Raw genomic sequence first — 24,507 nt, 5'->3', positions numbered from 1 at the left:
GATCTCTTTAGCCTTAAGAAATATATCCAACTCCTTCTTGAATATATTTAATGTATTGGCCTCTACTGCCTTCTGTGGTAGAGAATTCCACAGGTTCACCACTCTCTGGGTGAAGAAATTCCTCCTAATTTCTGTCCTAAATGGCTTACCCCGTATCCTTAGACTGTGACCCCTGGTTCTGGACTCCCCGACCATCGGGAACATCCTTCCTGCATCTAGTCTGTCCAGTCCTGTCAGAATTTCATAAGTTTCAATGAGATCCCCTCTCATTCTTCTAAACTCCAGTGAGTACAAGCCCAATCGTCCCAATCTCTCCTCATACGTCATTCCTGCCATCCCAGGTATCAGTCTGGTGAATCTTTGTTGAACTCCCTCCCCGGCAAGAACATCCTTCCTCAGATAAGGCGACCAAAACTGCACACAATACTCACGATGTGGTCTCACCAAGGCTCTGTACAACTGCAGCAAGAAATCCTTGTTCCTGTACTCAAACCCCCTCACTACGAAGGCCAACATACCATTTGCCTTCTTAACCGCCTGCTGCACCTGCATGCTTACCTTCAGCGACTGGTGCAAAAGGACACCTAGGTCTCGTTGCACTTCCCCTTCTCACAATCTACTGCGATTCAGATAATAATCTGCCTTCCTGTTTTTGCCACCAAAGTGGATAACCTCGCATTTATCCACATTATACTGCATCTGCCATGCTTCTGCCTAATCACCCAACCTGTCCAAATTATACCGGAGTTTTTCGGCATCCTCCTCACACACGCCCACCCTGCTTTGTGTTGTCTGCAAACTTGGAGATGTTACATCTAGTTCCCTCGTCCAGATCATTTATATATATTGTGAATAGCTGGGGTCCTCGGACCGATCCCTGTGGTACCCCACTAGTCACTGCCTGCCACTCGGAAAAAGACCCGTTTATTCCAACTCTTTGCTTCCTGTCTGCCAACCAGTTCTCTATCCAAGTCAGTACCTTGCCCCCAATCCCATGTGCCTTAACTTTACACGCTAATCTCTTCTACGGTACCTTATCGAAAGCCTTCTGAAAGTCCAAATACACCACATCCACTGGTTCTCCCTTATCTATTCTACCAGTTACAATCTCAAAAAATTGCAGTAGATTAGTCAAGCATGATTTACCTTTTGTAAATCCATGTTGACTTTGACCGATCCTGTCACTGTTTTCCAAGTGCTCTGCTATTACATCTTTTATAATGGACTCTAGCATTTTCCCCACTACCGATATAATTCCACGTTTTCTCTCTACCACCTTTTTTGAATAGTGGGGTAATATTAGCAACCCTCCAACCCATAGGAACTGTTCCAGAGTCTATCGAATTTTGGAAGATGACCAGCAATGCATCTACTATTTCTAGGGCTACTTCCTTAAGTACCCTAGGATGTCGATTATCAGGCCCTGGGGATTTATCGGCCTTCAATCCCGTCAATTTCCCCTAACACCATTTCCCTACAAATACTGATTTCTTTCAGTTCCTCCCTCTCATCAGACCCTATGTTCCCCGACATCTCTGGAAGGTTATTTGTGTCCTCCTTTGTGAAGACAGAACCAAAGAATGTATTTAATTGGCCTGTCATTTCTTTGTTCCCCATTGTAAATTCCCCTGATTCTGACTGCAAGGGACCTATGCTTGACTTCACCAATCTTTTTCTCTTCACATATCTACAGTTAGTTTTTATCTTCCCTGAAAGCTTACTCTCATACTCTATTTTCCCCCTCTTAATTAATCCCTTTGTCCTGCTTTGCTGAATCCTAAACTGCTCCCAATCCTCAGGTTTACTACTTTTTCTGGCCAATTTATATGTCCTCTCCTCGGATCTTATGCTATCCCTAATTTCCCTTGTTAGCCACGGTTGAGTCACCTTTTTTGTTTTATTTTTATGCCAAACAGGGATGAACAAATTCTGTAGTTCATCAATGCAATCTTTGAATGTTTGCCATTGCCTATCCACCATCAAGCCTTTGAGTAACATTCCCCAAGCAATCCTACCCAACTCGCGCCTCATACCATCGTAGTTTCCTTTATTTAAATTCAGGACCCTAGTCTCTGAGTCAACTACTTCACTCTCCATCTTAATGAAAAATTCTATCATATTATGATCGCTCTGACCCAAGGGGCCTCGCACAACAAGATTGCTAATTAATTATTTCTCATTACATAATACCCAGTCTACGATGGCCTGATCTCTAGTTGGTTCCTCGACATATTGGTCCAGGAAACCATCCCGTAAACACTCCAGGAATTCCTCCTCCAGAGGATGGTTACTAATTTGTTTAGCCCAATCTATATGTAGATTAAAGTCACCCATGATAACTGCTGTGCCCTTATTGCACGCATCTCTAATTTCCCATTTAATGCCATCCCCAACCTCTGCATTACTGTTTGGAGGTCTGTATAACACTCCCACTAACGTTTTCTGCCCCTTGGTATTTCTCAGCTCTACCCATACAGATTCCACATCATCAGAGCTAATATCCTTCCTTTCAATTGTGTTAATCTCCTCTTTAAAAAGCAATGCTACCCCACCTCCTTTTCCTTTTTGCCTATCTTTCTTGAATATTGAATACCCCTGGATGTTGAGTTCCCAGCCTTGGTCACCCTGGATCCATGTTTCCGGAATCCCAATCATATCATATCCGTTTACATCTATTTGCGCAACTAATTCATCCACCTTATTACGAATGCTCTTTGCATTAAGACACAAGGCCTTCAGGCTTGTCTTTTTAACACTCTTACACCTTTTAGAATTATTATTTACTGTGGCTATGTTTGATTTAAACCCATGATTTCTCTGACTGCCACTTTTGTTTTTCTCCTTCCTGTCTTTTGCTTCTATCCTTGTTTCCCTTTCCTCTGTCTCCCTGCTCAGGTTCCCAACCCCCTGCCATTTTAGTTTAAACCTTCCCCCAGAGCACTAGCAAACACTCCCCCTCGGACATCAGTCCCGGTCCTGCCCAGGTGCAAACCGTCCGGTTTGTACTAGCCCCACCTCCCCCAGAACTGGTTCCAATGTCCCAGGAATTTGAATCCCTCCCCCTTGCACCATTCCTCTAGCCACGTAGTCATCTGAAATATCCTTCTATTTCTACTCTGACTAGCACGTGGCACTGGTAGCAATCCTGAGATTACAACCTTGGAGGTCCTATTTTTTTATTTACCTCCTAACTCCATTTATTCAGCTTTTAGGACCTCATCCCATTTTTCTACCTATACCGTTGGTACCTATATGCACCACGACAATTGGCTGTTCACCCTCCCCTTCCAAAATGTTCTGCAGCCGCTCTGAGACATCCTTAACCCTTGCACCAGGAAGGCAACATACCATCCTGGAGTCACGTTTGCGGCCGCAGAAACGCCTATCTATTCCGCTTACAATAGAATCAATTCAATTCAATTCAAATCGCTCTGTTGGCATGATAAGGTACATCTTATGTTGCCAAAGCATCAAAATACATTCATGGTTGAACACATAAACGCAGTTCTATTCATACAGTGTATAAACAGGTATATCCCTGAGTGTATAAATATACATTCGCATTATTTATATATACTCTTTTCTTAGGTTTACTGGTTGTCCCTCTGTTCATGGCAAGCTGTAACCTAGTGTGCCACCAGTGCTACACAGCTTCTCTCCTCCCCCAGTAGGTATGGGAGTTTTTGGTCGTCATTCAGATTTCTGAATTCAGGGCATATTTGTGAGAATTTTTGGTAGAAATTCTCCCTGATGCCCTGATATTTTCCACAGGCTGTGAGGAAGTGCATCTCTGTCTCCACTACTCCCTGACTGCAGTGAGAGCATATCCTGTCCTCTCTTGGCAGCCTGGTCTGCCTGTGTCTGCCTTTTTCGATCGCTTATTACTATAGCTCTCCCACTCTTTTTCCTCCCATCCTGTGCAGCAGAACCACCCACGGTGCCAGGAAATTGGCTGCTGCTGCCTTCCACTGATAAGCCATCTTCCGCAACAATATCCAAAGTGGTATATCTGTTTGAGAGGGGGATGCCCACTGTAATGAAATCTGTTTGTTCTTGCCTGTATTCGTTTTGCACTCATGTATATTACCCTCCCCCACACGGTGTATGGTTTCACTTCCTCTTTCCTGACTAACCTGTATGGCTCATTCCTGCGAGCCAGTCAGTGTGTTGAGATGTTAGCTCTGATCTTAGTGATTAAAAGCCAACTTGTTAAAGTCTATAACTTCTAGTTTTGTGGTTATTGAAGGCACATCACCCACAGGGGACCCCTGCACTACCTGCCTGCACCTGCTACTCTGCCTGGTGGTCATCCATTCTCTTCCTGCCTGTGCAGCCTTTACCTGTGCTGTGACCAACTCCCTAAACGTGCTATCCACGATGTCCTCAGCATCGCAAATTCTCCAGTATGTATCCACTCACAGCTCCAGCGCCGCAATGCGGTCTGTCAGTAGCTGCAGCTGGATACACTTCCCGCACACATGGTTATCAGGGACACAGGAATCGTCACAAGAATTACAGACACCCTATAAACTCCGCCGCCTCGCTCTTTATATCACCGCCGCCGCTCCTCACAGGTCCACTGCTGTGGGGCCAACCTGCTCCACCACCTCACTTTATATCACTGCCGCCGCTCCTCACAGGTCCGCCGCCACCGCCACTGTGGGGCCTACCTGTGCCTCGGATTATAGATACATAGAAGATAGGAGCAGGAGTTGGCCATTCGGACCCTCGAATACCTGAAGGAAAGAAATTTGCAGGGTTACAGGGAAAGGGCGGGGAGTGGGACTCCCTGAAGTGGTCTTGTAGAGAGCCGGCATGGCTCAACAGGCCGAATGGCCTCCTTCTGTGCTGTAACCATTCTATGATTCTATAAAATATTAGAAAGTTTGTTCCACAGAAGCACCAGGTTTATCTGCTTTTATTGATGAATTTAAAAAGTCTCTATTAAAACCTGAGCCAGTGTGTTGTGAGCCAAAGAGCCTTGTGTCCAATGAGGGGAATAAAGGCCCACAGCCTCCCCTGGCCCCGGGCCCTGAACAAGGGACTGGAGAAACTCGCTGCCCTGCGGATCAGGCAATCAGCCAGCGCTAGTCCCGCCCCTCGGGCTCTCCGATTGGTTGGAGGACCCGCCACTGGCTCGCTCCTCCAGCCCCGCCCCGCTCGCTCCCTATTGGTCGGAAGCTCCCGTCAATCAGGCCGCGGGCCCGGGTCACGTGTCCCCGAGGAGATCACGTGCTCCGTCCAACTGACGCCGCTCGGTCTGGGGCCTCGCGGTCTCTCAGGTTTTTCTATTTCTCTTTATTCTCTCCCGATCCCCCCCTCCCCCCCCCAACCCACGCGATTCTCCGCCCAATCGGAGCAGAGAAAACTCACTTTGCGTCACCGATTGCGACTCTGGAACCGACATCAAGGCCTTTCCCCGGAATGCCCCGCGCCAACTCCGTCCGGCAGGATCCGAGTGCGCAGGCGCAGCTCCGAGTGTGGGGGGGTGTTTGGTGTCCTCTGGGCATGCACAGTTATTACCCTTGGTGACCGGGAGGGGTCGCTGTACCGGACTCGGCCCAAACCGTCGCTCCGTGTGCGCATGCGCGGACTCTCGGCTGTCAATCAATCAACTAACTGCCAGAAGAGGTCGCTGGTGAGAACAGTGAAGAAAGAAAGACTTGCATTTCTATAGCGCCTTTCACCACCACCGGACGCCCCAAAGTGCTTTACAGCCAGTGAAGTATTTTTGAAGTGTAGTCACTGTTGTAATGTAGGAAACGCGGCAGCCAATTAGCGCACAGCAGGCTCCCACAAACAGCAATGTGATAATGACCAGATATTCTATCATTTTGTTACATTGATTGAGGGATAAACATTGACTAGGACACCGGGGATAATTTCCCTGCTCTTTCCCACATTACAACAGTGACTACACTCCAAAAGTACTTCATTGGTTGTAAAGCACTTCAAGACGTCTGGTGGTCATGAAAGGCACTATATAAATGCAAGCCTTTCTTTCTTGAAATAGTGCCATAGGATCATTGACGTCCACCTGCGAGAGCAGACGGGGCCTCAGTTTAACGTCTCATCAGAAAGACGCCACCTCTGACAGTGCCGCACTCCCTCAGTACTGCACTGCAGTGCCAGCGTAGATTTTTGTGCTCAAATCTCTGGAGTGGGACTTGAACCCACAACTTTCTGACTCAGAGGCGAGAGTGCTACCACCTGAGCCACAGCTGACACTAAAGAAGAAGCAGTTCTGACGAAAGGTCATCGACCTGAAACGTTAACTGTTTCTCTCTCCACAGATGCTGCCTGACCTGCTGAGTTTTTCCAGCATTTTCTGTTTTTATTAAAGAAACGAGGGAGTGATTGCTGATGGGAAGAATGTTGGGTCGTTCTGCGCATGCGCACCTCCCTGGCGGCTGAGGCGAAACACCGACTCGCCCCCACCTGAGCCGCGCACGCATCCCAGATGTTGCGGCTCCGCATGCGTGCCCGATGTTCCAACGGTGGGGTTTTGTGCGCTGAGCATGCGCATTGCGGACCGATCGGGACGGGCGATTGTGGAGCAGGAGGGAGAGCGCGGGGGCCATGAGCACATGCGCGGGACTCAGAGTCAACAGAGCACTTTCTGAAGTGCCGGGGGCTTGTGGGTATTACAGCCGCCATTACTGCTGATTCTTTCAAACAACCTGTGCAGCAGCTGGGGCCTGAAAATCAGTTTCACTGCCCCTAGGTTCGGAAAATTAAACAAAAGTTTGCCTCTGATCCTTTTCTGAACTCGATTTACAGGGTTATAGAAGTGGAGCAGTTACAGGCGGGAAGCTCAGACCAAACATCACGTCAAAATCTGACAGAGTCACTCGATTCATCAGGACCCGAATATCATCGGCCTTTGCACATGGAAGGAGAAAGCAGCGATGACAAACCGCACACATGTTCAGTGTGTAGACACGGATTCAGCCGATCGCCTGACCTGGTGGGACACGTGCACCGTCACACCGGGGAGAAACTGGGTAAAGGTGGGGACAGTGGGAAGGTAGTCAGTTCCCCATCTGCATTGGAATTTCAACGGCGCAGTCACACCAGGGACAGTCCATTCACCTGCTCCGTGTGTGGAAAGAGATTTGTTTGTTCTTCCCACCTGCAAACACACCAGCGAGTTCACACTGGGGAGAGACCATTTCAATGTCCTGACTGTGGGAAGAGCTTTAAAAGCCCCGGGCATCTGAAGCGACACCAGCTTGTTCACACTGATGAGAGGCCATTTACAGGTTCTGACTGTGGGAAGAGCTTTAAAAGCCCCAGGATCTGAAGGGACACCAGTGCCTCCACACTGTGGAGAGGCCATTCACCTGCTCCGTGTGTGGGAAGGAATTCTTGCAGTCCTCCACCCTGTTGACACACCAGCTTGTTCACACTGATGAAAGGCCATTTAAATGTTCTCATTGTGGGAAGAGCTTTAAAATCCCCCAGGAGCTCAAGCAACACCAGTGAGTTCACACTGGGGAGAGGTTGTTCACCTGCTTCGTGTGTGGGAAGGGATTCACTCAGTCATCCACCCTGCAGACACACCAGCTTGCTCACACTGACGAGAGACCCTTTAAATGTTCTGAATGTGGGAAGAGCTTTAAAAGCTCCTTGGAGCTGAAGAGACACCAACACCTACACACTAGGGAGAGGCCGTTCACCTGCTCCGTGTGAGGGAAGAGATTCGCTCAGCCCTCCAACCTGCTGATACACCAGCGAGTTCAGACTGACGAGAGACCCTTTAAATGTTCTGACTGTGGGAAAAGCTTTAAAAGCCCTGGGGAGCTGAAGAGACACCGGCTCCTACATGCTGGGGAGAGGCCGTTCACCTGATACGTGTGTGGGAAGGGATTCGCTCGGTCCTCCAACCTGCTGGCCCATCAGCGAGTTCACACTGGAGAGAACCCTTTAAATGTTCTGGCTGTGGGAAAAGCTTTAAAAGCTCCAGGGAGCTGAAGAGACATCGGCTCCTATACACTGGTGAGAGACCGTTCACCTGCTCCGTGTGTGGGAAGGGATTCAGTCAGTCATCCCACCTGCTGATACACCAGCGAGTTCACATTGACGAGAGACCCTTTAAATGTTCTGACTGTGGGAAGAGCTTTAAAATCTCGAAGAGCCTTAAGAGACACCAGCGTGTTCACACTGATCATCGAATCTAACAGCACAGAAGGAGGTGATTCGGCCCATCGTGTCTGTGCCGGCTCTTTGAAAGAGCTGTCCAATTTAGTCCCAAACCCCAGCTTTATCCCCAGAACTCTGCAAACTAGTCCTCTTCAAGGACATGTCCAATTACTGTTTGAAAGTTCCTGTGGAACCTGATTCCAGCATCCTTTCAGATGGTGCGTTCCAGATCTTAACAACCCTCTGTGTGAAAACAATTCTCCTCATTTCCCTCTAGTTCTTTTAGCAACTATTTTAAATCTGTGACCTTTGGTTACTGACCCACTTGCCAGAGTGAACAGTTTCTCCCTACTTGCTCGATCAAAACCCCTCATCATTTTGAACCCCTCTATTAGGTCTCCTCTTAACCTTCTCTGCTCTAAGGGGAACAATCCCAGCTTCTCCAATCTCTCCACATAACTGAAGTCCCTCATCCCTGGTACCATCCTGGTCAACCTCCTCTGTATCCTCTCCAAGGCCTTGACATCCTTCCTAAAGTGTGGTGCCCAGAACTGTACACAAGACTGTAGCTGAGGCCAAAACCCTGCAGCTGTACAACACCCTGGTTAGACCACACCTGGAGCACTGTGAGCAGTTCTGGGCACCACACCTTAGGAAGGATATATTGGCCTTGGAGGGAGTGCAGTGTAGGTTTACCAGAATGATGCCCGGACTTCAAGGGTTAAGTTACGAGGCGGGATTACACAAATTAGGGTTGTATTCCCTGGAATTTAGAAAGTTAAGGTGTGATCTGATTGAAATTTTCAGGATATTAAGGGGAACAGAGGGTAGATAGAGAGAAACTATTTCCGCTGGTTGGGGATTCTCGGACTGGGGGCATCATCTAAAAATTAGAACCAGACCTTTCAGGAGTGAAATTAGGAAACACTTCTGCACACAAAGGGTGGTAGAAGTTTGGAACTCTCTTCTGCAAACGGCAATTGATGCGAGATCAATTGTTAATTTTCAATCTGAGATTGATAGGTTTTTGTTACCCAAAGGCATTAAGAGATATGGGCCAAAGGCGGGTGTATGGAGTTAGATTGCAGATCAGCCATGATCACATTGAATGGCAGAACAGGCTCGAGGGACTGAATGGCCTCCTCCTGTCCTATGATTCCTAACTAGTGATTTGTAAAGGTTTAGTGTAACTTCCTTGTTTTTGTATTCAATGGCCCTATTTACAAAGCCAAGTACCCCATATGCTTTCTGAACCGCCTCACCAACTTGCCGTGGCACTTTCAAAGATTTGTGAATATGGACCCCCAGGTCCCTCTGCTCTTGCACCCCCTCAAAATAGTCCCATTTAGATTATACGGCCTCTCCCTGTTGTTTCTCCCAAAGTGCATCACTTCACACTTATCCTCATTTAATTTCATCTGCCTTGTGTCTGCTCATTTCACAGTCTGTCTCTGTCCTTCTGAAGTCTGCTACTACTATGCTCACTATTTACTACGTTGCCAAGTTTTGTATCATCCGTAAACTTCAAAATTGTACACCTATACCCAATCCAGGTCATTTATATATAACAAGAAAAGCAATGGTCCTAATCCCGACTTCTGGGTGAACCCACTGCATATTTCCCTCCAGTCAGAAAAACATCCCTCAGCACTGCTCACTGTCTCCTACCCCTCAGCCAATTATATACCCAAATTACCATCATCCCTTTAATTTCCTGTGCTTCTATTTTCCGAATAAGTCTCTTATGTGGTACTTTGTCAAATGCCTTTAGAAAGTCCATGTATACAACATTTGCTGCACTACCTTCATCAACCCTCTGTTACTTCATCAAAGAACTCAATCAGGTTAGTCAGACACGATTTATCTTTAACAAATCCACACTGGCTGCCCCTTATTAACCCATGCTTCTCCAAGTGAGAATTAATTTTGACCTTGACAATGGTCTCTAGTCGTTCACCCACCACTGACATTAGACTGATTGGCCTGTAGTTAGCAGGTTTATCCCTCTCCCCTTTTTTAAACAGGGTGTAACATTTGCAATCCTCCAGTCCTCTGGCACCCCTCCCATATATCTGAGGGAGATTGAAAGATTGTGGTCGGAGTTTCTGCTATCTCCACCCTAGCTTCCCTCAACAACCTAGGATGCATCCCATCCGGACCGGGTGACTTGTTAACTTTGAGTGATGACAACCTATTTAGCACCTGCTTTCTATCTATTTTTGTCCAATTTCTCTACTCCCCCCTCCTCTACTGCGACATGAACTTCATCCTCTTCTTTTGTGGAGACAGATGCTAAGTGCTCATTCAGTACCTCAGCCATGCCCTCTGCTTCCGTATGATGTGCTCCTATTTGGTCCCTAATCGGCCCCACCATTCATTTAACTATCCTTTGACTTTGCATATGTTTATAGAAGATTTTTGGGTTCTCTTTTATGTTACCCGCTAATCTTTTCTCATATTCACTTTGCCCTTATATCCTGTTTCAATTTCCCCCGCACTCTCTGTATGCTCCCAGTTTTTGACTGTATTCTCTACCTGACATTTGTCGTAAACCTCCTTTCTCTGTTTTATTCTAACCTCAATATCCTTTGTCATCGGGAGCTCTAGCTTTGGATGCCCATCTTTCCTCCTTATGGGAATATGCTTGGTTTGTACCCGAACTATCTCAGCCTTGAAGGCCTGCCATTGGTCATTCACTGTTTTCCTGGACAATCTTTGTTTCCAGTCCACCTGTGCTCGATCCCTTCTCAAATCACTGAAATTGGCTCTCTTCCAGCTGGGTATTTTCACCATTGATTCTTCTTTGTCCCTTTCCATAACTACTTTAAACCCAATGATATTGTGATCACTGTTAACCAGATCCCTCCTGTCCCAGAACCGATGAGAGACCCTTTAAATGTTCTGACTGTGCAAAGAGGTTTCAGAGTTCATCCAACCTGCTGAGTCACCAGCGAGTTCACACAGATCTTTAAAAAAAGGAAGATGTTTTAGAAAGGCTGGCGGCACTATAAGTTCACAGCCATCTCAGAGTAGTGTCCCTTTAATTACAATCTCGCGGAACAAGAAGAATCGCTGTCCCTTTAACTACCACAAATCCCTGTGTGGAGGAGAGGGGGAGATACAGTCTGTCCCAGTAACTCTCGCAGAACAGAATTAATGACCCTGTCCCATAAGGGCTTGACCCTCCCCCACTCCCTGCGTTTCCTCAAGTGTCTCATCCTTAAAATTCTCAGCCTTGTTTTCAATTCCCTCCGTGGCCTCGCCCCTCCTTATCTCTGTAATCTCTTCCAGCCTCTACAACCCGCCGCCCCCCCCGGCCGAGATATTTGCGCCCCTCTATTTCTGCCCTCTTGAGCATCCCCGATTTTAATCGCTGCACCATTGGTGGCCGTGCCTTCAGCTGCCTGGGCCCTAAGCTCTGGAATTATTTCTCTAAACTTCTCCATCTCTTTGCCTCTCTCTCCTTCTTTAAGATGCTCCTTAAAACCTACTTCTTTGACCAAGCTTTTGGTCATCTGCCCGAATATCTCCTTATGTGGCTCGGTGTCAAATTTTGTTTTATAACGCTCCTGTGAAGAGCCTTGGGATGTTTTACTACATTAAAGGTGCTTTATAAATACAAGTGGTTGTTGTTGTTTCCTGAACCTAATAATAAATTCCCCAGAGGGGAAATAACTTGTACTTTTACTCCCAAATATTAAAAAGTTTGTTCTACAGAAGCACGGGGTTTATCTGCTTTTCTTGATTAATTTTAAAAGTCTCTATTAAAACCTGAGCCAGTGTGTTGTGAGCCAAAGTGCCTTGTGTCCAATGAGGGGAATAAAGGCCCACAGCCTCCCCTGGCCCCGGGCCCTGAACAAGCGACTGGAGAAACTCGCTGCCCTGCGGATCAGACAATCAGCCGGTGCTAGTCCCGCCCCTCGGACTCCCCGATTGGTTGGAGGACCCGCTGCCGGCTCGCTCCTCCAGCCCCGCCCCACTCGCTCCCTATTGGTCGGAAGCTCCCGTCAATCAGGCCGCGGGCCCGGGTCACGCGTCCCTCACAGACTTTACAAAGAAAGCCTCGCGCGGTCGCCGGGCGGAGCTGCTGGTCGGTGGGAGCGGGGTCGGGAGATTAATAAACTGCGGGTAGGCCACGCTGCAGGGTTTATAAAGTTGGAGAACGGCCTCAGGCCCGAATGAGATCCCGCGGCCCGGTCTGTGTTTTGCCGGACGGCAGCGGTGAGGCTTTTTCTTGGTGACAGGCCCGGGTTACGTGCCGCCATCTTGGTGGAGGAAAGACAGGCCGGTTCCCCCTGCAGCACGGCGCATGCGCGGCCATCTTCTCTCCTCCTGAGGCGGTCCCTGGGCCCGAGGATGACACGCTTCCGCTAACAATGGGTTGTCAGGTGACTGATGAGTGCAGCACCAGGAAACCCGGACAGGAGAAACCACAACTGGATCGACACAGCAGAGCTGCCAATCCAGAGCCGGCTTGTTTCAGGGCGGGCGCTGGATGTGGAAGTCGGTCCCTGGCCGCCTGTGTAGGTCTTTTTGTTGCTTCAGTTTGAGCTGGAGTGGAGATGGAGGAGAAGCTGCTGGGTTTAACCCCCAGTACTTCTGAGCCCAGGAGGACCCAACAATTTCCAATGTGATGATAGCAAAATACTGCAGATGCTGGAAATCCGAAATAACAACAGAAAATGCTGGAAAAACTCAGCAGGCCAGGCAACATCCGTGGAGAGAAATTAAAAGTCGACGTTTCGGGTGAACCCTTTTTGAAAAAAAATTTCCAATGTGAGACTGTCAAGGGAGGTGGATTCTGGGGGAGATTAAGTTGTTACACAGACACTGTCCCTACAATGTAAAAGAGTATTGTTTTTAGGAACAGGTATTTCTGCAGAGGCTTTTAATCTATTTTACATATGCAGATTTTTAAATTCATTCTTGGGTTGTGGGCATCGCTGTTAAGGCCAGCATTTATTGCCCATCCCTAGTTGCCCTTGAGAAGGTTGGGGTGAGCCACCTTCTTGAACCGCTGCAGTCCGTGTGGTGAAGGTGCTCCCACAGTGCTGTTCGGGAGGGAGTTCCAGGATTGTGACCCAGTGACAATGAAGGAATGACGATATATGTCTAAGTCAGGATGGTGTGTGACTTGCAGATGATGGTGTTCCCATGCACCTGCTGCTCTTTTCCTTCTAGGCAGTAGAAGTCGTGGGACAAGTAGGGTGGCAGGTTCCCTTCCATAAGAACACAAGAATTAGGAGCAGGAGTGGGCCATACGGCCCCTCGAGCCTGCTCCGCCATTCAATAAGATCATGGCTGATCTTCGACCTGAACTTGACTTTCCCGCCCGATCCCCATATCCCTGAGGGACATTAGTGAACCAGTTGGGATTTTACGACAATCCGGCAGCTTTTATCATTACTTGTTTTTCTAGTACCAGCCCCACAAATTCCCAGATTCATTGAGCTCAATTTCACAACCTGTCTTTGTGTTTTTGTGGGTTCTCTCTCATCCTGTTTTATATTCATTTTACAGGGTATTCGAAGGGGAGGATTTGTAGACAGGAAATTTCCACCCTTCCCTCACCTTCTCCCCATATCCCTTGATCCCTTTAGCTTTAAGAAATATATCCAACTCCTTCTTGAATATATTTAATGAATTGGCCTCTACTGCCTTCTGTGGTAGAGAATTCCACAGGTTCACCACTCTCTGGGTGAAGAAATTCCTCATCTCTGTGCTAAATGGCTTACCCTTTATCCTTAGACTATGACCCCTGGTTCTGGACTCCCCGGCCTTCGGGAACATCCTTCCTGCATCTAGTCTATCTAGTCCTGTTAGAATTTTATAGGCTTCGATGAGATCCCCTCTCAATCTTCTAAACTCCAGTAAGTATAAGCCCAATCGACACAATCTCTCCTCATACGTCATTCCTGCCATCCCAGGTATCAGCCTAGTGAATCTTCGCTGCACTCCCTCCATGGCAAGAACATCCTTCCTCAGATAAGGTGACCAAAACTGCACACAATACTCAAGATGTGGTCTTACCAAGGCCCTGCACAACTGCAGCAAGACATCCTTGCTCCTGTACTCGAATCCTCTCGCTATGAAGGCCAACATACCATTTGCCTTCTTAACCGCCTACTGCACCTGCGTGCTTACCTTCAGCGACTGGTGCACAAGGACACCCAGGTCTCGTTGCACTTCCCCTTCTCCCAATCTATTGCCATTCAGATAATAAGCTGCCTTCCTGTTTTTGCCACCAAAGTGAATAACCTTGCATTTATCCACATTATACTGCATCTGCCATGCGTCTGCCCAATCACCCAACCTGTCCAAATCATATTGGAGTTTCTGTGTGGATGAGGCTTCAACCGATCGTCCAACCTGGAGAGACACAAGGACACCCGCACCATGGAGAAACCGTGGAAATGTGGGGACTGTGGGAAGGGATTCAATTACTCTTCTGAGCTGGAAACTCATCGACACAGTCACACTGGGGAGAGACTGTTCACCTGCTCCGTGTGGGAAGGGATTCACTAATTCAGCCCACCTTCTGAGACACCAGCGAGTTCACACTGACGAGAGACCTTTTAAATGCTCCAACTTTGCGAACTTCTTTAAAAGCTCTGAGGAACTGATTCACCACCAGCGAGTTCACACTGATGAGAGACCATTCCATTGCTCTCATTGTGGGAAGAAGTTCAGGTGTTCATCCAATCTCATTGAACATCAGTGAGTTCACACTGGGGAGAGACCATTCACCTGCTCCGTGTATGGGAAGGGATTCATTAATTCAGCCCACCTTCTGAGACACCAGCGAGTTCACACTGACAAGAGACCTTTTAAATGCTCCAACTGTGCGAACTCCTTTAAAAGCTCTGAGGAACTGATTCAACACCAGCGAGTTCACACTGATGATAAACCATTCAGTTGCTCTCACTGTGGGAAAAGGTTCAGGGAGTCATCCCATCTCATTGTACACCAGCGCACTCACACTAGGGAGAGACCGTTCACGTGCTCTGTGTCTGGGAAGGGATTCATTGATTCATCCACTCTGCTGAGACACCAGCGAGTTCACACTGGGGAGAGACCGTTCACCTGCTCCGTGTGTGGGAAGGGATTCGCTCAGTCATCCACCCTGCTGAGACACCAGCGAGTTCACACTGGGGAGAGGCCATTCACCTGCTCCGTGTGTGGGAAGGGATTCTCTCAGTCATCCAACCTGCTGACACACCAGCGAGTTCACAAGTGACTGCAGGGGTTGGATTCTGCTGTTATTGCTGCTGTTAATCACATCCAGGACTGAACCATGTTCATTCTGACAGTTGAGGTTTATTTCTGCTAATGTTGATATCCACTATTACTAGGCTGGAGGTTAATATTCTCGATATATAGCTGATTGACTTGTTGGGGCTGCAGTGTCCCATTAAGAACCGTTGTCTGTGATCGTTCCCCTTAATTCAGGACTTTCATAAGAAATTATTTGACAATAAAATTATGAATTTTACTTTAACCCTAAATTGACCTTTGGTACAAAATCTACAATTCAGTATTTGAAAAGTTCCTCTGATTAACATCTCCAATTAGAAAGTGCTGATTAATCCTCACTGACAATTCTTACTGACTTGCACATTACACACAGTGGCACCTCCATTATCCACCAGAAAGAAGGGGAATGGGAATTGGCAGAGAATTGAGAGTCCCCAAGTGTTGCCTCCACTGTCTGGTACAGCAATCCCCTCAGCACGGGAATGGAGACAAGTGCAATCCCAGTAACAGGCTGAGTTTAATCTTTCTGGGCCTGTGGGGTTGGTTTATATCAGACAGGAGGAGATTGGTGTCAGTGACTGTGGGGTTGGTTTACATCAGACAGGAGGAGATTGGTGTCAGTGACTCTGGGGTTGATTTATATCAGACAGGCGGAGATTCGTGTCAGTGACTGGGGTTGGTTCATATCAGACAGGAGGAGGTTGGTGTCAGTGACTGTGGGGTTGGTTTTTATCAGACAGGAGGAGATTGGTGTCAGTGACTGTGGGGTTGGTATATATCAGACAGGAGGAGATTGGTGTCAGTGACTGTGGGGTTGGTTTATATCAGACAGGAGGAGATTAGTGTCAGTGACTATCTAACCCATACTGTACCTGCCCTGGGAGTGTTTGATGGGACAGTGTAGAGGGAGCTTTACTCTGTATCTAACCCGTGCTGTATCTGCCCTGGGATTGTTTGAAGGGACAGTGTAGAGGGTGCTTTACACTGTATCTAACCCGTGCTGTACCTGCCCTAGGACTGTTTGATAGGACAGTGTAGAGGGAGCTTTACTCTGTAACTAACCCATGCTGTACCTGCCCTGGGAGTGTTTGATGTGACAGTGTAGAGGGAGCTTTACTCTGTACCTAACCCATGCTGTACCTGCCCTGGGACTGTTTGATAGGACAGTGTAGAGGGAGCTTTACTCTGTATCTAACCCGTGCTGCACCTGCCCTGGGAGTGTTCGATGGAACAGTGTAGAGGGGGCTTTACTCTGTATCTAACCCGTGCTGTACCTGACTGGAGATAGTTTGATGGGATACGTGGTGTTTGTCTCGATGACCACAATATTTAACCCAAAGCCAATGTGATATAAACGCATCAGCTTCTTAATAGAGAATTAAATTTGGTGACACTGGACACCTGAACCTGCTAATTAATAGGACAAGGGGTTCGCTAGAATCTTACACCCCAAGACTCTTTTCTACTCCTTTCTAAGTTTTACCATTTGATGCATATTTTTTAGATTTTAGGAGGAAGAAAAATGTATCAGCTCCCATTTCTCTGCGTTAATCTGCATCTGCCATCTCCCTGCCCCATTTATAACCTGTGTATGCACTGAAGTCACTGACAGGCCTTTCACAGTTGGCCAAGGTCCCTTTTTTGGCATCATCTAGAGATTTTGATCTTGCCCCATAAACTCAGGCCCAGAACATTTCCCTATATTAAGAGCCATGGTGCCAACACTGACCCTGGGGCACACCACTGTTTACATCCCTCCAGTCTGAAGAACATCCATTAACCACTACTCTCTGTTTTCTGCCCTTTACCCAACTTCCTATCCATGCTGCTCCACTCCCTTTAATACCATGAGCCTTAATTTGATCAACAAGCCTCCGGCCCTCACCCATGTTGTTGATGAGGAGTAGCCGCTCCGGAGGTCCGTCCTGGTCCTGGCCACCTGATCGAGCTCTGCACCCACTGCACCGGCTCTGCCTCGCTGAGCTTGGCTTCCACACGACTCGCCCTCAACCCGCTGCCCAGCAGAGCCACTGCTTCCAGCACCTGGTGCTCCTCCTCCCGCAGGTCGTCCTCGGACCTGGCCATCAGCACCAGGTGGGAGCCAGCCCGCAGCCTGGGAGCCAGCATCAGGGACAGCCTCTTCCCCAGACCCCTGGAGGCGGCCATGATGATGCACAGGCTCTTGCCGAGGTCCCTCAGTCCTCCATCCATCCTCGCCACTTCCTCTTGCATCAGATCTGACTCCTGCTGATCTGTATCTTGTTAGCACCAGCCATCCGCACTTTGATCAAACTGGGCAACTGGTCTGCATTGTTGCAGTCTAGAATTTTTTTTTCATTAATTCTCAGGAGTGGGCGTCACTGGAAAAGCCAGTATTTATTGCCCATCCCTGGAGGTTGAAGGCTCTGTAACCCTGTCAGGAGCGCTCCTGCCACAGGACTCAATATCCACCCCCTCCACCACTGGTGCACTGTGTCTGCAGTATGTACGGTCTACAAGATGACCACGGTCAGGCCGCATGGAGTCAAGGGCCAGGTAACAGAATGGATGGAAAGATCGCAACAAACTTCCCTTAACTCCAATCCTCTGATTTCTGTTTTGTAGCCATCTTTCCATCCATTCTGCTGCCTGGCTCTTCACTCCACACGGCCTGACCTTGGTCATCTTGTCGATCTTACAGACTGTTTATGGATCGCAAGTTGGTTACAAAACAGAAAACAGAGAGTTGGGGTTGGGAGTAGCTACTCAGACTGGGAAAAGTTGGGAAGTGGTGTTCCACAGGGATCGGTGCTGGGATCATTGTTGTTCATAAACGATTTGGACTCGGGAATCAGAAGAACAATTTCAAAATTTGTCAAGGACACCAAATTGGGAGGTAGAGTTAATACTGAGGAAGACAAAATGCAAGAAGATATTAATAAATTTCAGAATGGGCGTGAAATTGGCAAATTAATTTCACTGTAGATCAGTGTGAGGTGGTGTGTTAATGAATTTCACTGCAGATCAGTGTGAGGTGGTGTATTTTGGTGGGAAGAATAATGAGGCCACACACTACTTGGACAAGGGGGTGAAATTGGGTTGCTTTGTGCCTCCTGTGATATTCAGCAGGAGGTTAGCGGTGGCAGTAGACGGTAGCGCCCCGCGGCACTGCACCGCCGGCAATGACGTCATCACCATGCGCAGCACCCCGGCTGCAACCTTGTGTTGCGCCCCCTGACCTATCACCGGACGATATGTCCGACAGAGTCAGGGGTCGTTCCTGCAGCCGCAGCAGTGCCACTTAAAGGGCAGGTGTCTGGCGGCAACTTTTTATTTTGGCTGACTGCCAGCACCTGCCCCCTTCCTCTTTCTTCTTCGGGGTGTTGGCTGCGATCGCTCAGCCCGGCATTCCTCTTGATCCGACACCCCACTCCCCGGTGGTCCAGCAGGGCCCCGGTGTGCGCGGTGCTAGGCTCCTCCCCGTTAATCAGGGAGGGAGGTCTGCTATGACACGGTGCTATGTGCCGACGGGCGTGGCGCTGTTACACAAAGCACCGTGAAATTCACTGGTAGCGCCCCAAGAGGGAGGGGAGCACTCCAGTAGCACCCCACCTCCTGCTTGCGGCGCTACCATTGAATTTAATGTGCGGGGCGCTTTTTCACGGGGCTAAAATTGGCCCCGGTGACGTTAGCGACCCAAAGGGGGCATCACCGAATTTCCCCTTAAGCATCTAAATGGGCTGGAGGAGCAGAGGGATCCAGGGATCCAGATACACAAATCACTAAAAGTAACAACACAGGTTAATGAGGCCATTAAAAAAAAAGCACTGGGGTACATTCCTAAAGGAGCCTTCTGTTCCGTGCCTAGGAGCTCTGAACCATGGCAGAGAGCGGCTGGGACACGTTTCTCACACGCCTCGAGATTAACCCGCACGGCAACTTTGCTGTCAGTGAAGAGAGACAAGAAAGACCAAAGTGCCGTTTGCCCCTCTCAGTGTAGCCCTGAAGGACTGTGTCCAGGCTGGAGTTCTGTTCCTGCCATACGATCCTCCCCCAGATTGTCCTTTCTGAGCTCCAGCCAGGTGATGCTAAACACTCAGGTGGGAAAGAAAAAAATCTACAACAATGTGTTTAAAACAAAGTTGATTTATTTGACATCTATCCAAAATATTAAACTCCAGCCCAGTTCCCGGAGTTATTAACATCAGCTGAAACAATCCCCACCTGTCAGGGTGAACATGGTTCAGTCCTGGATGTGATTAACAGCAGGAACAACCAGAATCCAACCCCTGCAGTCACTTGTGAACTCGCTGGTGTGTCAGCAGGTTGGATGAACGAGTGAATCCCTTCCCACACACGGAGCAGGTGAACGGCCTCTCCCCAGTGTGAGTGCGCAGGTGTGCCTGAAGGTCAGATGACTGAGTGAATCCCTTCCCACATTCAGAGCAGGTGAACCTCCTCTCCCCAGTGTGAACTCGCTGGTGTCTTAGCAGGTCAGATGACTGAGTGAATCCCTTCCCACACATGGAGCACCTGAGCGGTCTCTCGTCAGTGTGAACACGTTGATGGCGTATCAGTTCCCCGGAACCTTTATAGCACATTCCACAGTCCGAGCATTTAAAAGGTCTCTCCCCAGTGTGAACTCGCTGGTGATTCAGCAGGTGGGATGAGCGAGTGAATCCCTTCCCACACTCAGAGCAGGTGAACGGCCTCTCCCCAGTGTGAACTCGCTGGTGATTCAGCAGGTTGGATGAATTAGTGAATCCCTTCCCACACTCAGAGCAGGTGAATGGCCTCTCCCCAGTGTGAACTCGCTGATGATTCAGCAGGTTGGATGAATGAGTGAATCCCTTCCCACACTCAGAGCAGGTGAACGGCCTCTCCCCAGTGTGAACTCTCTGGTGATTCACCAGGTGGGATGAATTAGTGAATCCCTTCCCACACTCAGAGCAGGTGAATGGTCTCTCCCCGGTGTGAACTCGCTGGTGTGTCAGCAGGGTGGATGACTGAGTGAATCCCTTCCCACACTCAGAGCAGGTGAACGGCCTCTCCCCAGTGTGAACTCGCTGGTGTATCTGAAGGTCAGATGACTGAGTGAATCCCTTCCCACACTCAGAGCAGGTGAACGGCCTCTCCCCGGTGTGAACTCGCTGGTGTGTCTGAAGGTCAGATGACTGAGTGAATCCCTTCCCACACTCAGAGCAAGTGAACGGTCTCTCCCCGGTGTGAACTCGCTGGTGTCTCAGCAGGTTGGATGACTGAGTGAATCCCATCCCACACTCAGAGCAGGTGAATGGCCTCTCCCCAGTGTGAACTTGCTGGTGTCTCGATAGGTCAGATGACTGAGTGAATCCCTTCCCACACTCAGAGCAGGTGAACGGCCTCTCCCCGGTGTGAACGGTGCTTTTTGCTTCCATATTCAAAGGCCGATGATATTCAGTTCCTGATGAATCGAGTGACTCAGATCTTGACGTGATGTGTTGTTTAAGTTTCCCATCTGCAAATCTTCCCCTTCTAATACCCTGTAAAATGAATTTAAAACAGGGAGCATGAGAGAGAACCCACTAAAGAGGCAGGTTGTGAAATTGAGCTCAATGAATCTGGTTATTTGTGGGGCCAGCACTAGAAAAAAGTGACCATGAAAGCTGCTGGATTGTCATAAAATCCCACTGGTTCACTAATGTCCCTCAGTGAAGGGAATCTACCACCTGGTCTGGGCCTCTGGCCTCTATGGGAGGGGGAGAGAGAGAGAGAGAGAGGTGGGAGGGGTATGTGTGCACAAATCATTGAAGGTGGCACGGCAGGTTGAGAAAGCAGTTAAAAAAGCATACGGTGCTTTTTGCTTCCACATTCAAAGGCCGATGATATTCAGTTCCTGATGAATTGAGTGACTGTCAGATCTTGACGTGATGTGTAGTTTGAGTTTCCCGTCTGCACATCCTCCCCTTCTAATACCCTGTAAAATGAATTTAAAACAGGGAGCGTGAGAGAGAACCCACTAAAGAGGCAGGTTGTGAAATTGAGCTCAATGAATCTGGTTATTTAATAAATAGAGGCATACAGTCCAAAAGAAAGGAGGTTATGATGAACCTTTATAAAACACTGATTCAGCCTCAACTGGAGTATTGTGTCCAATTCTGGGCACCGCACTTTATGAAGGATGTGAAGGCCTCAGAGAGGGTGCAGAAAAGATTTACAAGAATGGTTCCAGGGATGAGGGACTTCAGTTACGTGGATAGACTCAAGAAGCTGAGGTTATTCTCCTTAGAGTAGAGAAGGTTGAGATGAGATTTGATAGAGGTATTCAAAATGATGAGGGTTCTGGACAGAGTATATAGAGAGAAACTGTTCCCATTGGCGGAAGGTTCGAGAACCAGAGGACACAGATTTAAGGTGATTGGCAGAAGAACCAAAGGCGACATGAGGAAAAACGTTTTTATGCAGCGAGTGGTTAGGATCTGGAATGCACTGCCTGAAAGGGTGGTGGAGGCAGATTCAATCACGGCTTTCAAAAGGGAATTGGATAAGTGCCTGAAGTAAAGAAATTTGCAGGGTTACGGGGAAAGGGCAGGGAGTGGGACTAGCTGAAGTGGTCTTGCAGAGAGCTGGCACGGACTCAACGGGCTGAATGGCCTCCTTCTGTGCTGTAACCATTCTATGATTCTATAAAATATTAGAAAGTTTGTTCCACAGAAGCACCAGGTTTATCTGCTTTTATTGATGAATTTAAAAAGTCTCTATTAAAACCTGAGCCAGTGTGTTGTGAGCCAAAGAGCCTTGTGTCCAATGAGGGGAATAAAGGCCCACAGCCTCCCCTGGCCCCTGACAAGGGACTGGAGAAACTCGCTGCCCTGCGGATCAATCAGCTGGTGCTAGTCCTGCCCCGCGGGCTCCCCGATTGGTTGGAGGACCCGCCGCCGGCTCCCTCCTCCAGCCCCGCCCGTCCCCTATTGGTTGGAAGCTCCCGTCAATCAGGCCGGGGGCCCGGGTCCCCGAGGAGATCACGTGCTCCGTCCAACTGATGCCGCTCGGTCAGGGACCTCGCGCACTCTCAGGTTTTTCTATTTCTCTTTATTCTCTCCCACTCCACCCCACCCAGAGTGGAGAAAACTCATTTTGCGTCACCGATCGCGACTCTGGAACCGACACCAAGGCCTTTCCCAGGAATGGCCCGCGCCGACTCCGTCCGGCAGGATCCCCGTGCGCAGCTCCGAGTGGGGGAGGGGGCTGTTCTCCTCTGGGCATGCACGGTTGTCGCCCCTGGTGACCGGGCAGGGTCGCTGTGCCGGACTCGGTCCAAACCACCGCTCCCTGTGCGCATGCGCGGACTATCGTTTGTCAATCAACCATCAGCCAGAAGAGGTCGCTGGTGAGACCAGTGAAGAAAGAAACACTTGCATTTCTATAGCGCCTTTCACCACCACCGGACACCCCAAAGTGCTTTACAGCCAATGAAGTACTTTTGAAGTGTAGTCACTGTTGTAATTTAGGAAATGCAGCAGTCAAATAGCGCACAGCAAGCTCCCACAAACAGCAATGTGATAATGACCAGATAATCTTTTTGTTAACTCTGTTTCTCTCTCTACGGATGTTGCCTGGCCTGCTGAGTGTTTCCAGCATTTCCTGTTGTTATTTCAGATTTCCAGCATCCACAGTATTGTGCTATTATCCTTTTGTTACATTGATTGAGGGATAAACATTGGCAAGGTCACCGGGGATATTTCCCCTGCTCTTTCCACATTGCAACAGTGACTACACCTCAAAAGTACTTCATTGGCTGTAAAGCACTTCAAGACGTCTGCTGGTAATGAAAGCACAATATAAATGCAAGTCTTTCTTTCTCAAAATAGTGTCATGGGATCTTTTACATCCACCTGAGCGTGCAGACAGGGCCTCAGTTTAATGTCTCATCCGAAAGACGCCACCTCTGACAGTGCCTCAGTACTGCACTGGAGTGTCAGCCTGAATTTTTGTGCTCAAGTCTCTGGAGTGGGACTTGAACCCACAACCTTATGCCTCAGAGGCAAGAGTGCTACCATAGAGTCATAGATTTATACAGCACAGAAAGTGGCCCTTCGGCCCATCGTGTCCACGCCGGCCATCAAGCCCTGTCTATTCTAATCCCATTCTCCAGCACTTGGTCCATAGCCTTGTATGCTATGGCGTTTCAAGTGCTCATCTAAATGCTTCTTGAATGTTGTGAGGATTTAATGCCTCTACCACCCTTTCAGGCAGTGAGTTCCAGATTCCAACCACCTTCTGGGTGAAAAAGCTTTTCCTCAAATCCCCTCTAAACCTCCTGCCCCCTACCTTGAACCTATGCCCCCTGGTTATTGACCTCTCTACTAAGGGGAAAAGTTCCTTTCTATCTACCCTATCTATGCCCCTCATAATTTTGTACACCTCAATCAGGTCCCCCCTCAGGCTTCTCTGCTCTAAGGAAAACAACCCCAGCCTGTCCAGTCTCTCTTCATAGCTGAAGCGCTCCAGCCCAGGTAACACCCTGGTGAATCTCCTCTGCACCCTCTCCAATGCAATCACATCCTTCCTATAGTGGGGCAACCAGAACTGCACACAGTATTCCAGCTGTGGCCTAACTAGCGTTTTGTACAGCTCCATCATAACCTCCCTGCTCTTATATTCTATGCCTCGGCTAATGAAGGCAAGTATCCCATGTGCCTTCTTAACCACCCTATCTAGCTGTCCTGCTGCCCTCAGGGATCTATGTACATGCACACCAAGGTCCCTCTGATCCTCTGTCCTTCCTAGGGTTCTACCATTTATTGTGTATTCCCTTGTTAGTCCTCCCAAAATGCATCACCTCACACTTTTCAGGGTTAAATTCCATTTGCCACTGTGCTGCCCATCTAACTAACCCGTCTATATTCTCCTGTAGCCTGAGGCTTCCCTCCTCACTATTTACCACTCCACCAATTTTCGTGTCATCTGCGAACTTACTGATCATACCTCCGACATTCATATCTAAATCATTAATGTACACTACAAACAGCAAAGGACCCAGACCCTGTGGTACACCACTGGACACAGGCTTCCAGTCACAAAAACAACCTTCGACAATCACCCTCTGCCTCCTGCCACTAAGCCAATTTTGGATCCAATGTGCCAAATTGC

At 48.6% G+C, this 24,507-nt stretch overlaps 1 protein-coding gene and 1 pseudogene across 1 annotated transcript in view; one reads left to right on the top strand and one right to left on the bottom strand.

The window, feature by feature from the left end:
• LOC147091925 (uncharacterized) overlaps window positions 1-24,507 on the bottom strand; it is a 53,332-nt gene that overhangs the window by 12,855 nt on the left and 15,970 nt on the right. Inside the window, exons 2-3 of the mRNA XM_085976642.1 lie at window positions 19,677-20,897; window positions 17,353-17,640 (exon numbers count right to left, since the gene is read on the bottom strand). Coding sequence (XP_085832768.1) covers window positions 17,353-17,640; window positions 19,677-20,792 — 1,404 coding nt within the window. The 5' untranslated portion in view covers window positions 20,793-20,897. The remainder of the gene's footprint in view (window positions 1-17,352; window positions 17,641-19,676; window positions 20,898-24,507) is intronic.
• LOC147091926 (uncharacterized) lies at window positions 14,539-15,379 on the top strand (annotated as a pseudogene).

The sequence above is a fragment of the Somniosus microcephalus genome, unplaced genomic scaffold (assembly GCF_052327205.1).
Source record: "Somniosus microcephalus isolate GS21.2 unplaced genomic scaffold, FLI_Smic_1.0 unresolved_chr3, whole genome shotgun sequence".
Classification (NCBI taxonomy): Eukaryota; Metazoa; Chordata; class Chondrichthyes; order Squaliformes; family Somniosidae; genus Somniosus; species Somniosus microcephalus.
Note: the sequence above shows the minus strand (reverse complement) of the source record. Positions and strands in the feature narration are given on the sequence as shown.